This window comes from Rhinopithecus roxellana, chromosome 9 (genome assembly GCF_007565055.1).
Source record: "Rhinopithecus roxellana isolate Shanxi Qingling chromosome 9, ASM756505v1, whole genome shotgun sequence".
Lineage (NCBI taxonomy): Eukaryota > Metazoa > Chordata > Mammalia > Primates > Cercopithecidae > Rhinopithecus > Rhinopithecus roxellana.
Window position 1 is genome coordinate 23,099,494 of NC_044557.1, and position 16,269 is coordinate 23,115,762.

Genomic DNA, 16,269 nt, shown 5'->3' on the forward strand with positions numbered 1-16,269 from the left:
GATCCTCCTTTAAAATGCGCTTTTACATGACTGAACACATGAATACATATTTGGTGTGAGAAAGAAGCGATACGCAGCGCGTCGCGGCAAAAATTAACTTGCTGGGCGGGTGCGGACGCCCAAGAAGATCCGGACGTCCAGAGTGCCCCGTTCCCGCGACTCCGTCCGGGCTCGGGGGTCGCCTCGCCGGCTCCTTTCGGCCTGGGAACCAGGCGATTCTGTCCTCAGGAATCTGTGGGCGCCTCTCCCGCTCCTCACTCTGACAAAGCCATAGCCACGCGGGAAAACGTTCTCCGGGCCCTGGGCCCCACCCCAGGCTCCGCGGGCGTCCCAGGGTGTCTGCGCGGCCCGGCACCCCGACCCCATCCCCGCCCCCCACCGCGTCCGTCCGGGCCGAGTCAGCGGAACTCCAGGCCCCAGGGGCCCCACCGCCCACCCGGGCTGGGCGCGGCCTCCTCTCGGCGTCCCCCGCTATCCTGCGACCTCGGGCACCGGAGGGGACGAGTCCCGGAGGCCCGGCGCCCAGGCTCCGAGGGATGCCCTGAAGCGCTGGGGTATGGGCGCAGCTCCGCGGACCCCGCGCCCTCCACCTTCACCTCAGCCCAGCGGCGGCCTGAGCGTCAGGGGCGCGCGTGCGCACTGCGCCTCTCGGCCGTTGCCTTGGTGACCCGGGCGGACGTAGCCACGCCCTCCGGCCAGGGTCGGGGAGCGGGTGGGGGGAGGGGGCAGCCCGGGAGTGAGTGGGGGTCGGTGCGGGGGAAGGAGGGAACCTGTTGAGGGGTATTTGTGGGTGCCGGGTGGGGGCTTGGGGGGGTAGAGGACCCAGGGAACCGGGGAGAGGGCAGGGCCAGGGGCTTGGTGAGGGCTCAGGATGGGGGGGGTTCCCGGGTGAGGAAGCAGCTAGGGGTAGGTGGGGGCCAAGGTGGGGGGACCAGGTGACGGGGTAGCCTGGGGCGAGGACGTCGTTCAGTAGAGCAGCGAGGGGCGAGGGTCTCGCCGGGGCAGTGGCGGGGACGGCACTGGGAGGAGGGGACCGAGGCTGACCTGTCTGTGGGGGATGGGATTCGGAGCCCGGTCGAATTTGGGGGCGGGTCTGGTCCTGGGGAAGGTTCGGGGGCGGACCTGGTCTTGGGGAGGATTGGGGGCGGGCCTGGGGAGGGTTGCGGGGGGCGGGTCTGATCCTGAGGAGGGCCTGGGGCCGGCCTGGTTCTGGGGATGGTTTGGGGGCGGGCCGGGGCCTGGGGAGGGTTTAGGGCGGGCGTGGTGGGGAGGGGGCGGGTCTAGTTTTGGGGGACGCCCCACCCGCCGCCTGGCCCCGCCCGGCCCACTGGGCCCGCGTCCCGCAGGAGCCGCAGACAGAGCGTCCGGTGGCCGGGAGGGACGCGGACCCACAGCCTGACGCACGGACGGAGGGACGCCGGAGCCCGCCCGACCATGTGGAAGCTGGGCCGGGGCCGGGTGCTGCTGGACGAGCCCCCCGAGGAGGAGGACGGCCTGCGTGGGGGGCCGCCACCGGCCGCTGCCGCCGCCCAGGCGCAGGTGAGGGGGTGCGCAGGTGGGGAGTGCGAATAGGCCCGGGGCGCGCAGGTGGAGGGCGAGGGTGGGCGGCGCTCAGGTGGAGGTGCGGATAGTTAGGGGCACAGTTTGGGCGCGCAGGTGAGGTTGGGGCCGCGTAGCTCCGGGGCGCGGCCCGCTAGGTGCCCGAGTGCGGAGTCGGAGAACTTGACCCGAGGCTGGTCCCGGGCTGAGTTGCTGCTGTGGTCCGCGTGGACCCCCTCCCCTCGTTATTGGCCAAGGCTGCCGGCGTTCTCGTCGCTTGCAGGGGGGCCCAGTGCCCCCCACGCGTGTTACTCGGGGCGCAGCCTCAGGAGAATGGGGACGGGGGGCGCGCACCCCGCAAGCTAGGCTCATGGGCCCAGGACGCAGAGGTCCACGCCGGGTGCTCGCGTCCCGGGCGGAGCTGGCGGAGAAGGCCTGAATCATCGCGCACCCGGACGGCCTCCTCGCGGACACTAAGCAGCTTTGGACGACCGCAGCTCAATGTTAAGTGGGCTAAATATTTGTTTGCATAACAAGTATTTTCTTAAATCCTTGATTTTTCTGAAGGAAGCCGGCAGAAGTCCCTTATACTGAAAACTGAAAGGCCTTTGCCTGACGAGTGTAGAGATATGTTTGGTATGTCTAGAATTTTTTAATTAAAAGTGCTCCCAGGTGGGCCCTGTGTGCCTTAGATGTGCGCCCCCTACCCCTGTCCCCCTTTTTCCATTGCAGTGCTCTTTTTCATGTACAATGAAATTTAGGTCAGAAATCCAGCTTTTTTTTTTTTGAATGAGGGTCATAAAATATCTTTTTCTGTTAAACGTTTGGCAACTTCCTCCTGATGCTATTAGGGCCGAATGGAAGCTAAGGATTTGTACCTTTCTTCCAAGGACTTGGAAATAGTTTCCGAGCAGAAGAGTTTCTCTTAGGGACTGGAGTTGTTTCTTCTTGATAGACATTTCCTATAAAAGTTAAATTCTGTTCCCAACTCATGGAAAATGGAGCCGATTATGTTAAGCGCTTAAATATGGTCACTATCTGAACTTGTCTGAGAAATTTCTTTTAGGTAGCGTTAGTGCTTACCTACCCTTTTTTTAAAATTTCAAAATGTTATGGTTACTCTAAACAGCTCTCTTCTTGAATGTAATGAGAATTTATATGTGGCTACAGAGTTAACTGAAGAAACTGTAAATAACTAATGTTGGTCAAAGATGAGCCACATTATTGTTTCTGGATAGAGCCTTCAGAATTTTAAACTGAGCCTTCCTATGTTCTCCCATTTTTCCTAATGAATCCTGAAACCCACTTTTTTTTTTTGTTAAGTTTTTGTTTTGAGACAGGGTCTTGCCCTGTCGACTAGGCTGCAGTGCAGTGGCGCAATCTCGACTCACTATGGCCTCAACCTACCTGGGCTCAAGCGATTCTCCTCCCTCAGCTTCTGTAGTAGCTGGGACTACAAGCGTGCACCACCTCACCTGGCTAATTAAAAAAACACGTTTTTGTGGAGATGGGGTCTTGTTATGTTGTCTGGGCAGATTTCGAATTCCTGGGCTCGAGTGATCTGCGGGCCTTAGCCTCCCAAAGTAGTAGGACCACAGGTGTGAGTCACCACGCCTGGCCTTAGGTTCTTATTTGGAAAAATTTTAAACATGCAGAAAAGTAGAATAGGAGATTCTTCCTCATACCCTCCACCTAGATTCAATCAGTAGCAGTGCCTTCGATAAAGCTCCTTTTCTGATTTTCTCTTTACAGAATTGTCATCTATACTGTTTTTTTTGTTTTGTTTTCGAGATGGAGTTTTGCTCTTGTTGCCCAGGGTGGGGTGCAATGGCGTGATCTCACCTCACCGCCACCTCTGCCTCCCGGGTTCAAGTGATTCTCCCGCCTCAGCCTCCTGAGTAGCTGGGATTACAGGCACCTGTCACCACGCCCAGCTAATTTTCTATTTTTAGTAGAGACGGTTTGTCCATGTTGGTCAGGCTGGTCTCGGACTCCCGACCTCAGGTGATCCGCCCGCCTCAGCCTCCCAAAGTGCTGGGATTACAGGCGTGAGCTACCGCGCCCTGCCTGTCATCTATACGTCTAAAGTGTGTATAGGTTTGGGGGGGAAAGAACTTTAATAGACTTTATTTTTCAGGTATCCAGTTTTAGGTGCCCAGCAAATTTGAGCAGAAAGTACAGAGAGTTCTCATGAATCCCCAGCCCCCCGGTATCATCATCCCCCACAGAGTGGTGCGTTTGTTACAATCTGTGGACCTACACGGGCTCATGGTCCTCACCTGGGAGGGCTCACACGATGTGCATTCTATGGTTTGGACAAATGTGTACTGACGTATGCCCACCATTATAGTATCACACAGGAGTTTTGCTGCCCTAGAGACTCTCTGTGCCCCCTCCCTCCCCGGAACCACTGGCAACCACTGATCTTTATACTGTCCCCATAGTTTTCCAGAATGTCATTCGGTTGCATTCAGCATTTTCAGGTAGGCTTCTCTCACTTAGAAAGATGCATTTAAGGTTCCTCCGTTTCTTTTCGTGGCTTGTAGCTCATTTCTTTTTAGCGCTGAATACTATTCCACTGTCTGGGTGTACCACAGTTTATCCCTTCACCCTCTGGAGGGCATGTTGGTTGCTTTCACGTTTTGACAATTATGAATAAACATCAGTTTATTCATAGACCAGCTGTAAACATCAGGTGCAGGTTTTCATGTGAATGTAAGTTTTCAACTTACTTGGGTAAATACCTAGGAGCCTGATTGCTGGATTGCATGGTGAGAGTGTTTAGTTTTATAAGAAACTGCCAAACTCTCTTCCAAAGTGGCTGCACCAGTTTGCACTCCCATGGGCAATGAATGAGATTGTCTTTTGCTCCACCTCCTTGCCAGCCTTTAGTGCTGTCAGTATCTAGATTTTGTCCATCCTAGTAGGTGTGTGGTGGTTTCTCTTTGTCTTGAATTGTGCTTCCCTGATGACAAATGACATGAGCATCTTTTCAGATGCATACTTGTCATCTGTGTCCCTTTTTTGTTGAGGTGTCTGTTTAGATCTTTCACCCCATTTTTTAATTAGGTGGTTTGATTTCTCATTATTGAGTTTTAATAGTTCTTTGTATGTTTTGGATACTAGTCCTTTATATGTATGTGTTTAACAAAGATTTTCTCCCAGTCTGTGGCTTCACATTCTCTTGACAGTGTCTTTTTCAGAGCAGAAGTTTTTAATTTTAATGAAGCTTCACTATGAATTATTTCTTTCATGGATGTGCCTTTGGTATTATATTTAAAAAGCTATCACTGTACCGAAGGTTTTCCCATTTATCTGCTAGTTGTGAATTTTGACTGTGGTTTTTATGTTACTTTATTAAGGGTATCTAAAGTTTGTGTTGAAAAACATTGCTATATAAAAATAGAGAAAATTTGTGTTAATTATGACAGGTTAGTCATATTCTAAATTTAATTTCTTCAAGAGGACTGATCTTTATTGCAAAACTAACTTAGAATTAAGACAAGTTAGAATTAAATTTAAATTTAAATTAAATTAGAATTAAATTTTAAAATTCATGAAAAGTCTCATAAAACTTCTGCCTACAAAATTTTAAAGTTGAGAGAAGTAGGAATTAATATGCAAATAGGATTTATTGAATCTGTTAAATTCACTGTCATGTTAGAAGTTCTCAGTTCTGTTTCATTCTTAGTCTTTTGTCCTACCCTCCAAATCTGTCAGTCAGTGTGATATTGAACGTGCAGGTTGAGAGCACATTTTGCTTGATTCTAGAAAAGCATTCAGTTTGCAATCGTACCTGTCCTGTTGCCTTTCTTGAACATCAGGTTACACAGCCCCCCCCCTTTTTTTTTTTTAATGAAAAAGTAGATCATGTTTGGTTCTAATAAATTTGAAACGTGAAGCATTCAAACTTACTTGGATTTAAGAGACACTTAACTATTACTAAAATAATTTTAACATTTTAGAAAGTACATTTCTCTGAGCATCTTTTAGGCTATGGGCCTTTTTTTCAGTCATAAATACACACCTATTTTGTATTAAAATATAACCACAAGGTTTACAAGGAGAATCATTCATTGCAATCCTTCAACAGAAAGATACAAGTTTTGATGAATCTAATGTTACTTAAAGAACTGCTAATGCATATGGTAAAATATTTCTTGAGATTGTTAGGTCTTCTTCCCCATGGGAAACATTGTTAAGTTCTTTTGTGTATCTGTCCATAAAACATTTATGCAGATACATAAGTGTATGTTCAGAAACAAAGATTTGCTGTCTCACTGTTCACATTTTTCTGTACCTTGAGTTGTTCTCTTCGTAGTATGTGTCTCATGGAATGCTTCCCATTTCAGCACTGCTAGCTGGAAAAAATCCATTTTAAGGCTATGTGATACTAAATGGTATTAGATTTCTGTGACAAAATTTATTTCATTGGGCGTCTTATGGTGGATATAAAGGTTGCTGAGCTGTTTTCTAATCCCTGCCCCTCAAAGTTTTATGCAAATAGTAGGCAAAGAAGTGCAGAGAACTGTTCAACTTGGATGGTTTAGATGGGTCTAACAGGGACAGTGTAGACAAGTTCATCAGTTGCCTCTAAACTGGATTGCATAGGGATTTGGCTAGCCTTAACTAATGGCTTTCTAAACAAAACTCAGAATTTTTGGCATATTTTCAGTTACAAACTTAAAAGGCTTAGACATATTCTATAGACATTGCAAAGAAAAAAAGGAAGAAAGAAATCAAGGACTGTTTCAGGTGTTTTAAAATCATGCTTGGAGATGGGGAGAGCCAAGGAATAGTAAATCTTAGTTTAGATGACACGAAGTCACTATTTTATGGCACTGTGAGGCTCTGTGACCTTTGCTTTAGTGGTGTCTGGGAAGAAAGGAGTGGAGTAAACTCAATAGCTGGTGTTGATGAGTGCTCTGAAATCTAGAAAAGGCCTGATGTTCTACTGGAGGTCGGGTATGTGGGGAGGCAGAGGCCTTTCTCTCCCTGCATAGCTAACATTTTGTTACTGTTTTCCATTATTTCTCTTTAAAAATAAAATTCTTTTCTTATGCAGACTTGAACCTGCAGTGAACACCTTCACACCTGCCTTTTCCCATTTGCAGTAAGTTGTACCCCTTACCAGTACATGAAGAGCTTCTTCATTCTTTAGTCTGTATTTGTGTTAAATGTTATATAGTCATCCTAGTTCTTTCAGGCCACTGTAACAGAATCGGATTAACTGGGCCGCTTCTACAACAAACATTTATTTCTCCAGTTCCAGAGGCTGGAAGTTTTATATCAGGGTGCTTCGTTCTTGGTGGGGGGCGGCGGCTGCTTGATTTGCAGAGGGCACTGCCTTCACACTACATCCTCCCAAGGCAGAGGGAGCTCCAGCTTCCTACCCCCATATTAGGGCACTCATCCCATCGTGGGGGCCTCACCCTCACGACTCCCATCTCACCCCGATCACCTCTCAGATACCCACCTGCATATGCCATCACGTGAGGGAATGTGAGTTCTGGGGACACAAACATTCAGTCCACAGTAATTGCATTTCCTTACATGGATATACAGGTTTTTAAATACAAATTTAAAAAATGAGTCCCCCATTGATGCCTTTGGGGCTTATTTCTAGTCTGTTTCTATTACAGGCCTGCAGCATGGTTATTTCACATGTCTAGAAGTGGAGCTGTCCAAGGATGCATGCATTTGTGGTTTTGATGTCTCCAAATTGCCCTCTGAAAGAGGCATCCTGGTTTACATTCCAACCAGCAGCCTGTGCGAATGTTTCTCACCAGCATGGTGTGATGCACATGTCTTCAAGATATTAGATCTGATGGGGGAAAAGTCGCATCTTAGTGTGATTTTAATTTGCCTTTCTCTTATTTATATTCAATAGCTTCTTATATGTTTACAATAAAGACCTCTAAAGACTTCTACACCAGACCCGTTACCATGTCACTGAATGTATGGAACTGTAGTCAAGATAACTGTGTTTGCATGAAAGTACAGTTGGGTAGTTTAGATTTGGACTTGGTTTCTGGTGAGCCATGATTGAATCTACACCCTATCTCTGCCTTTTGTTAAGCCACTTGACCTAGTCAAGTGTCAGTTTTGTTTTTTTAGCTGTAAAATTGGGATAAATAGAGCTATCACTAGTGTTTATTGAGGCGGTGCTTAGCCCCTGTTCATAAGCCCTTGATATGGGTTGGTGCCACCATCTGACACATGGGCACAAAGCAGGAGGGACCGGGAAGGCCACATGGCTGCCAACAGACTCTCGCTGACCCAGCTTTAGTCAGGACCTCGCTTTTGTCCTGCCCAGCCTCAGTAGAAGTCCCCGCAGTGAGAACCTTCATACCCTTGATGTCTGATTGAGTTCCTCATCTCCTGGCCTTGATGTCTGAGTTCTTGGCCCACCTGTAGCAAGAATCCCCCACCCTTGATGTCTTCTCTTGGTCACTTTCCATCTTGAGACCCCTTTGCGGTTGGCTGCAAATCACAGCTGTCTTTGCTTGTTGGAAGCTGAACCAAACCTCTCTCCTCTATTGAGATAGCCTTGATTAGAGTCTCCCTGTTTTAACAATGCCGCAGAAGCTTTTTCTTTATCAGTGGTGAAAGGTTGCAGACATTTTGTTTTAAAAACAAAACCTCTTCCCAACGAAGAAAACTTAACAATATAGGAAGAGAAAGAAAATAGTTTTATTATGAAGGAGCACTTAGGATGGGACACATCATAGGCACAGATTGTGAAGATGAAAGAGATATTACTCTTTATATAGTCAAGTAGGTACAACCTATTGTATTCATGTTTTCAAGATAAAATTGCTAAATTTATCCTATCTTTACAGGGAGGCAGGATTTGCAACTTGGAATCAGGTGACAGTTGAAGTTAGGCCCTTCTTCTCTGGGAAATGTCCTCTTGTGTTTCAGGTAGTTGTGAGACTGATAGGAGGCTAATTTAGCATTTGACTTTAAAGGAGTCATAATTCTCAAACCCTGGCAAATTCTTACTTGTTTATAAGCCTAATGAAGACTTCTAAAAACCTCGTAGTCCCCATGGCCAGTATGTGCAAACCAGGTTGTCCTGCCCCTGGGATGAAATGAAAAAGTGAAAAGTAAATGAAATCATCCATATCCAGCCCTTAATATTTTTCTCTGGCAAACAGACACAAAGAAGAAAAAGTAGGTCTTGTTGTTAAATAATAGAAATAGTTAATGCTTTTTACTGACTTAGGATTTGGCTTTCTGATGTGCCTTGCTCTGGAACGTGCTCGTTGGCCGAGTTGATGTGGACAGTGGAGTGGGGTGCGGTGCAGCAGGAGGGTCCTGGGACAGCCACATTCAGTACTCCTCACTTGTGCGACAGACATTCAGACAGTGCGAGCCTCTCGGAGGACCATCTCATCCTAGGCTGAATGCTCACTGCTCTATCCCCAAGACCAGGAAGGGAGCCAGGCCCACGTGGGGCTCAGCAGTGCCCGTGAGAGGAGTGTACCTGGTGTGGGGTTTCCACGTTATGGCACCCGATGGGAGTTGCAGAATTGAGTCAGGGTGGGAACTCTGGAGTCTGGAGGGGGGAGCAGGAGTTCTCCAGCCTCAGGGGAGCTGATCTCGATGCAGATTCATTCTTGGGTAAACCGATAGTTGTAGGATTAGTCTAATTGGACTCTCATATGAGCTGAGTCAGATATTCAGTCAGCAGAAGCACTTGAGTCAAGTCTCTGTGGGTAATTACTTGAGAGGAAGCAGGAAGGGTCAAGTTATATTCTAGAAGGGAAGGAGGATCCTGTGCGCTGCTTATGTGCTCTGGATTCAGCTGGCTCCTCTTAACTGATGCTTGGGGAGCTCCTGCCTGTGGAACAGAGGGGTGCTTTCCTCCACTGAAACACAGCAAAACCTTTTCTGGTGGCCACATTAAAAAGTTTTAATTCAATATTTAAAATTGATATATTCAGCATATTACATCAATAGGTAATCAATATAAAATTTGTTACTGACATCCTTTACATTTTTTTCATACTCAGTCTCAAATCTATGTGTATTTTACATTTACCAGCACAAGATATTAATAAATGTGTATCAATTTGGATGCTAAGTTTTCTTCAGAAATACTTGGTCAGTATCTAGAGTTTATAAAATGTACACGTGAGAGACTAGGTTGCTTTATCTGAGTTGTTCCAAACATACTTAAACGTTTTCCAGTAACTGAAATGAAATGTTTTAAAATTGAAATTTGAATAATTAAAAACTCATTTCTACTAGCCCTATTTTAGGTCCTCAGTAGTGTTTTTAGTGAATGCCAACTGATTTGGAAAGCACAGCTCTAGGATCTTCTCCCAGACTCAGATCAGCTCACTAAAGACAGCGGTGGATTCTTCTACTTGCGTGGGCCTGTGGAACTCCTCAAGCAATTAGCTAGGTAAATTCCAGGTGTCTCGACTGTGTCCTTTTAGTAAGCCACTGAATGGTAGAATGGTGAGGGCTTAAATATCTGCCTCTCAGGCCTTAGCATATTACTCTGTATAATCTTCACCTGTAAATGTTAATAATAGGTTGAAATTTGTATTCCTGAGAGTTTAAAACCCTAATTGATAAGATGTACTTTTACTGATTTTTGCAAGAACTTAAGGTGGCATGACTTAGTGTGTCTAAAAGCTGCTATTCTTACCATTAGAGTTAGGCTGTGGGTTTCACTTTGTGAGTCAGTCAATGTCTTGAAAACTGAACGTCACTGAATGTGGAACCTAGCTTGCTGAGCCAGGGTGGGTGGGCTCCACCCCTACACTCAGACCTGCCTCAGGTGGGCACTTGTCCATACGATGGAAGGCCCTGCAGTCTGTCTTCTGCTTTAAGATCACCCGTTGGGAGGAATGGGCGACTTGGCTTTACGTCTGCATTTGGGGAGTGGGTGTACGTGTGGGGCTCATCAGCCTTGCTGTAGGAGTTAAAAGCCAAAGACTGAAGCTCAAGAGGATTTTACCTGTTATTTCAGAGTGAGTTGAGATGCAGTCCACGGACGAGGGATGCTTCCTTTTGTTTTCCTGTCAGCTCAGCACAGGGCGGTCGTTTTATGTTCGTTTGATCCTTCACCCCATGTTAGCTGGCGTTCTGTCTTGGTGCTGTGTGTAACCAGGCGAACCACAGTTTCTGCTTTGGGCGTCCCGTGGGGGCTGCTGTGAGGGAAGACTGCCTGCTCTCATCTTGGCTTTGTCTAGAAATGGTTGGACCTGTGAGCTAGGGTGGTGCAGCTGCTCCCAAAGACTTGGAAACCAGGCGAGTGTGTGGACAACCTGCAGACCAGTTTGAATCTAAGGAGAGGCCTTCGGGGCTCTGGGTGTGGCTTTATAAACCATGATGTAGCTTTATAATCTTTCAGATGGAAGTACAATATTCTGTGCAAAAACGTTATAAACTAGGTGGCAGATATTAGTTCTAGCGTTTGAAAGGTAACTTGAGTCCTTTTATGACGACTGCTGTTGTGTGCAGAGAATGGAATGCATTTTAGAATGTGTTGTTTTGTTTTTAGTTAGAGCGTGTCTTGGTTTGGAGGATAGAATCCTGGATGATGGTACTGGTGCCTGCCGTGTGCTGGGCATTGGAGTGAGTGTTTTACAGCTGTTGCAGCTTCTCACAATAGCCCAAAAAGTAGTTACAGTTCATCTTCATTATTTGTGGATTCCACATTTGCAAATTCAGCTACTTGCTAAAATTTATTTGTAATCCCCAAATCAGTACTCACAGTGCCTTCAAAGTCGTCCACAGACTTACAGAGCAGCAAACATTCATTGTCACCCATCAAGCTCCTTCCCAACTGAGGCGTGTGTCTTTCATGCAGTCTATTGAGAACTACCTTTTTTTACATTTTTGTTTTTGCGTATGATTTCACTGTTTATCACAGCCCCCAAGTGTAGTGCTGAAGCACTGTGTAGTGTTCCCAAGCACAAGTAGGCTGTGACCCTTCCTCCGTAGGGAGCACCTGTGTTAGAGATGGCTCAGGCATGAGTTACAGGGCTGGTGGCTTTGAGTTTGGTGTGAATGAATCAACAGCAGATGTTAAATCAGGCATCTTTAAACAAATGCATGTAAAACAAGGTCATGCTCACAGGAGCCCTAGCCTCGGGTTTCCCATAATAGCAATAATTCAGTATTTGCTAATTGACTGTTTGTGGCAACTTTATACAACATAACTACTGTGAATAATGAGATTAAACTGTATTTTACATTCGGTGATCTTAGAGAAGTTAAATAACTCGTGTAAAGTTACAGCCTTATAAATAATTTGTGTTAGTAGCCACCAATAGGAATTTGAATCCAAGTTTCTCTGGGTTTATATTCTTTGTTGCATTTTCTTACCTTATAGGTTATGATAAATTTGTGATACCGGTTTTCTTTATTTTCCAATTTTTTAAATATTAAAAAATAAGGCTTCAACAGTCAGTGCCTTTGGAAAACACTGATAAAATTGTGTTTTAGGTCAAATTCCAATACCGTAAACATGACAGTATACTTTTAATTTTTGTCATGCTTGAGTTTTGTATCAGAGTTTCTTGATGGAAGTCTTACTATGGGAGATAAACAGTTCTCTGGTAAATTAGCAAGTGAGAAGCGTGAGAACATTGCGAGAAAAGAGAACCAGTGTACATCTGCCTACCCTCTGCTTTATATACTTCCCTTTTTACTTAATGATTGGGGGAGGGGGGTAGAAAATGAAGCAGTTGAACTGACACAGGAGGGCTGTACAGGGGAGAACTGGGAAAATCCCATTAAGGAGTGGAGACTTCATTTCTTAGCTGAATGTTGAAGAATTCTGAGTAACACCTTGGTTGTATTTTGTAAAGATTACCTGTCTGAGGAGGAGAGGTTGGGGGCAAGATGCCGATGAAACAGCTGGGGTTCTAGTCAGGGAGGTCAGCTGTGAAATGAGAACCTGAGTTTCTGATGGAGGATTTGTCAGGACAGGTAGGAAAAGGTGAGCTTGCCAAAGAGTGCTGATGAGAGCTGGTGCCTTTGGATGTGAAGATGAAGGCAGAAAAGCAGCTGCAGGTGAAAGTTTTGAGCTAGGTTGGTCCGGAGAAGGCTTGCCCTGAGAGTCCCAAGGAAGTCCCTGGGGTGGCCTGGGGTGGCCTGTGGGAGCAGCCCGATGAGGCTGCTGATGGATGTGCTGGCTTTGAAATGATATCTGCTGTACAGAATTGAGGAGCCCAGCAGTGACACGGGGTTGGAAGGGAGAGCCTTTCATGCTTCTGGCTTGTGACACTGTAAAAAATGTACAAGAACCTGGTTCTCCATTTCAGAACTCATAATTTGGCTGATAAGTGGTTGAGACCAGGAAGAACAAGGGAGACAGCATGGTGCTAGAAAAGCCTGTCTCAAGTGGTCTGGAGGCAGGTCTGGGTCCCAGCGCTGTTACTCATTTTGGGACGTTGGGGCAAATGAGTTCATCTCTCCAGACTTCCTGTTTAAGTGAGGGCTCTAGAGTAGGAGTCAGCAAACTTTTACTGTAAAAGAACAGATAGTAACTTTTTTAGGCTTTGTGGGCCATGCAGTGTCAGAACCACTCAGCTCTGCAGTTGCAGGTGAAAGCAGCCATAGGCAACATGTAAATGAACGGACGTGGCTGTGTTCCAGTATAACTTTATTTACAAACACAGGCCTTATTTGCTGACCCTTAGTTTAGACTAAAGGATCTTTGAAATCTCTTCTGACTGTAAGGTAACTTATTAGAGTTTGTGACACAGAATTTGTTGTGATTTAGGGTAAAAATAGGAAGTCTTAATGCTAAACTCAAATAGCATCGTCACGAAGCTCACTTATATTCTTCCTGAGCTTCCATTTTATTAGTAAGTGTGCATTTGTATAGTTTTAAGCGCTTTTGCATAAATGGTCTTATTTGGTCCTTGTCCTGTGATAAAATGAGTAAGATGGTATTCAAGGAGAAGACATTTAGAACAGTTGTGATTGTATTTGTGGTCTTCACCCTGACAGAGTATAGAAGCTAGAAGAGCTGGAGTGCATTTCTGTAGACAGCAAGAAATGTGTCTTGCTGGGGAGCCTGGGGGCTAATATGTGCCCTTCTGAGGCAGAATGCACGTTTCCCCCAATAGCAGGTTTCAGTGGGTACATGGCTGCCCCAGAGCCTGAAGTCCCAGCATCCTTCACCCTGCAGGGCTCATGACTGAGTGCTAGCCACCACATGTGAGTAGACGCAACACAGGCACCTTCCTGGATGTGTGCTGCTGCCTCTCTTTCCCCTTCACAGAGGTTAGTGGATGTGCTGCACTCTTTCACCCTGTGGATGAGAGCAGTGTCCAGAGGTGGCAGAGGAGTGAGAGGCAAGAACCTGGATTTCTGACACTGTTGAACACCTAACTGTTCTCCTGGACTTAGGAGAAAAATATAAACCATGTCTTTTGTTCGTTTTGTTCTGCTATAGCAGCAAACTGTATCACAGCCAGGAGATTTTATTACGCAACCACTGCAGGAGCACACTGTTTGTCAGAGTGCTGCTTCAGATCCCCCCATTCCTGTCCCAGTTTCTTAAACCATACAATATTAGGTTGAAATAATATCCGGTGTGATTTAGTGTTTTCTTGTAACTACTTACATCTCCTTTTAGCTGTTCTTTGCCAGATATTTGAGTATGGTTAATACTAAGCTTGTTGACTGAAGATGATTAATATTTCTTTTTTAAAATAAAGTTGTTTTATAGTAATGATATTTTTAAAAAATGAAGTTTTGTCCCCACAGTATAATTCAGACATTTGTTTGATGTGGAAAGAAGTTATGCCAAGAAAGTTTAGAGAAAAGGCAGTCTGGAACTGTGATTAAGGATGGCATCCTCAGGCCTTTTCATTTTTGTCATAGATTAAAAAAGAGTGTCCGTATGTGTGGTTTCTTCTAACACCAACCAATTCTTCATTACCAGCTGGGTGTCCTACAATTCAGTTTCCTTCTGACACTCCCTACCCAGAATTAGCACAGACCTTATGGGTCCGGGTGGAAAGTGAAGAATGGAAGTCCACCATTCTAAATTTTTGGGGGGTCACCTGATGGACTGGTTTCTGTCTCTCCTGACTCAGTGCTGAACAGGAACTGGCATACTTTGGATGCCTAGGGGCTTCAGAGAGAAAAAGAGCTAACTGGCTTTTTGTAGCATCAGAGACCCAGCAGTGCTGCGGATGGAGGTCGGGACAGTTCAGCGTAGTTAGGAGAGAGCATGTGGTTTTTGGCTTATCTCTTAGGCAGGAATGGGAAGAGTGGAAAGTGCATTCAACATCCTGGCTTTTCAGGGGGATGCCCAAGAGACTGGTTCCTGTTTTGCCTGACTCAGAGCGCTGATAGAACCAAGCATACGTTGAATGCCTGTGGGCTGCTGAGAACAAGTGAGAGCTTCACAGCCTGTTGCCCTTCCAGACAACTTGCAGTGCCACAAACACCAGAGGGATCGAGAGATTACAAGCAACTTTTCTAAAAGACACTGGCAGACCTCTCTAATTGGGACATTACATGTACAAGCCCAGAGAAGTTTCATCCCCAGAAAAGGTTTGAGAGGCCCCAGAATCTCTAGCTGAGCTGATTGGTGAAGGTCTTCTTCTGTAGCAATCCAGTCCATAAAGACTGGGAGAGGTGGCTGTTTTTTCAGATGCCACAAATCCCAGCAAAAAATAATGAGACATATGAAGAAACAGAGAAACATGGCCCAATTAATGGAACAAAATAAATCTCCAGAATTTGACCCTAGAGAAATAGAGATATATGAATTACCTGACAAAGAATTCAAAATGATCATCTTAAAGAAGCTCAGTGTGTTATGAGAGAACAGATAGTCAACCAAATGAAATCAGGAAAAAAATGCGATAACAAGAATATCAACAACAAGACAGAAACTATAAAAAAGAACCAAACAAATTCTGGATCTGAGAAATAACTGAATTGAAAAATTAACTAGAGGGATTAAAAAGCAGACCCAATCATGCAGAAGAAAGAATCGGCAAACTCAACAGCTCATTTAAATTGATCAAATCAGAAAAAAAAAAAAATGAAAAGTAAAGCCTAAGGGATTTATGGTACACCACTGAGTGGACCAATATACACATTATAGAAGTCCCAAAAGGAGAAAAGAAAAGGGAGTAGATAGCTTTTTTGACTAAAGAGTGGTGTAAAACATCCCAAATAAGAGGAAGAAAATGGACATCCAGATTCAAGAATCTCAGAGGACTCCATGTAGGATGAAACCAAAGAAAGGGTAAAGAAGTCCACACTGAGAAAGATTTGAATCAAATTGCCAAAAGTCAGTGGTAGAGAATTTTGAAAGAATAAAGAGAAAAGTGAGTTGTCATGTACCAAGGGAACCCCCATAAGATTATCAGCAGATTTATCAGCAGAAACATTACAATACAAAAGGGAGTATGGTGATACAGTTCAAGTGCTGTTAAAAAAAATATATATATATAAATATATAAATATATATATATAAATATATATAAATATATAAATATATATATAAATATATAAATATATAAATAAATATATAAATATATATATAAATATATAAATATATATAAATATATAAATATATGAATATATATAAATATATATAAATATATAAATATATAAATATATATAAATATATAAATATATAAATATATATATATATTTATATATTTATATATATCCAGCCAGACAAGAATACTATAGCTGGCAAAACCATCTTTCAAAAATGAAGAAGAAATAAAG

General features: G+C 44.8%; 1 protein-coding gene across 1 annotated transcript in view; it reads left to right on the plus strand.

The window, feature by feature from the left end:
* The first annotated feature begins 391 nt into the window (after positions 1-391).
* The window catches only part of TDRP (testis development related protein), a 55,846-nt gene continuing 39,968 nt past the window's right edge, over positions 392-16,269 (plus strand). The window contains exons 1-2 of the mRNA XM_010363122.2: positions 392-554; positions 1,347-1,539. Coding sequence (XP_010361424.1) covers positions 1,435-1,539 — 105 coding nt within the window. The 5' untranslated portion in view covers positions 392-554; positions 1,347-1,434. The remainder of the gene's footprint in view (positions 555-1,346; positions 1,540-16,269) is intronic.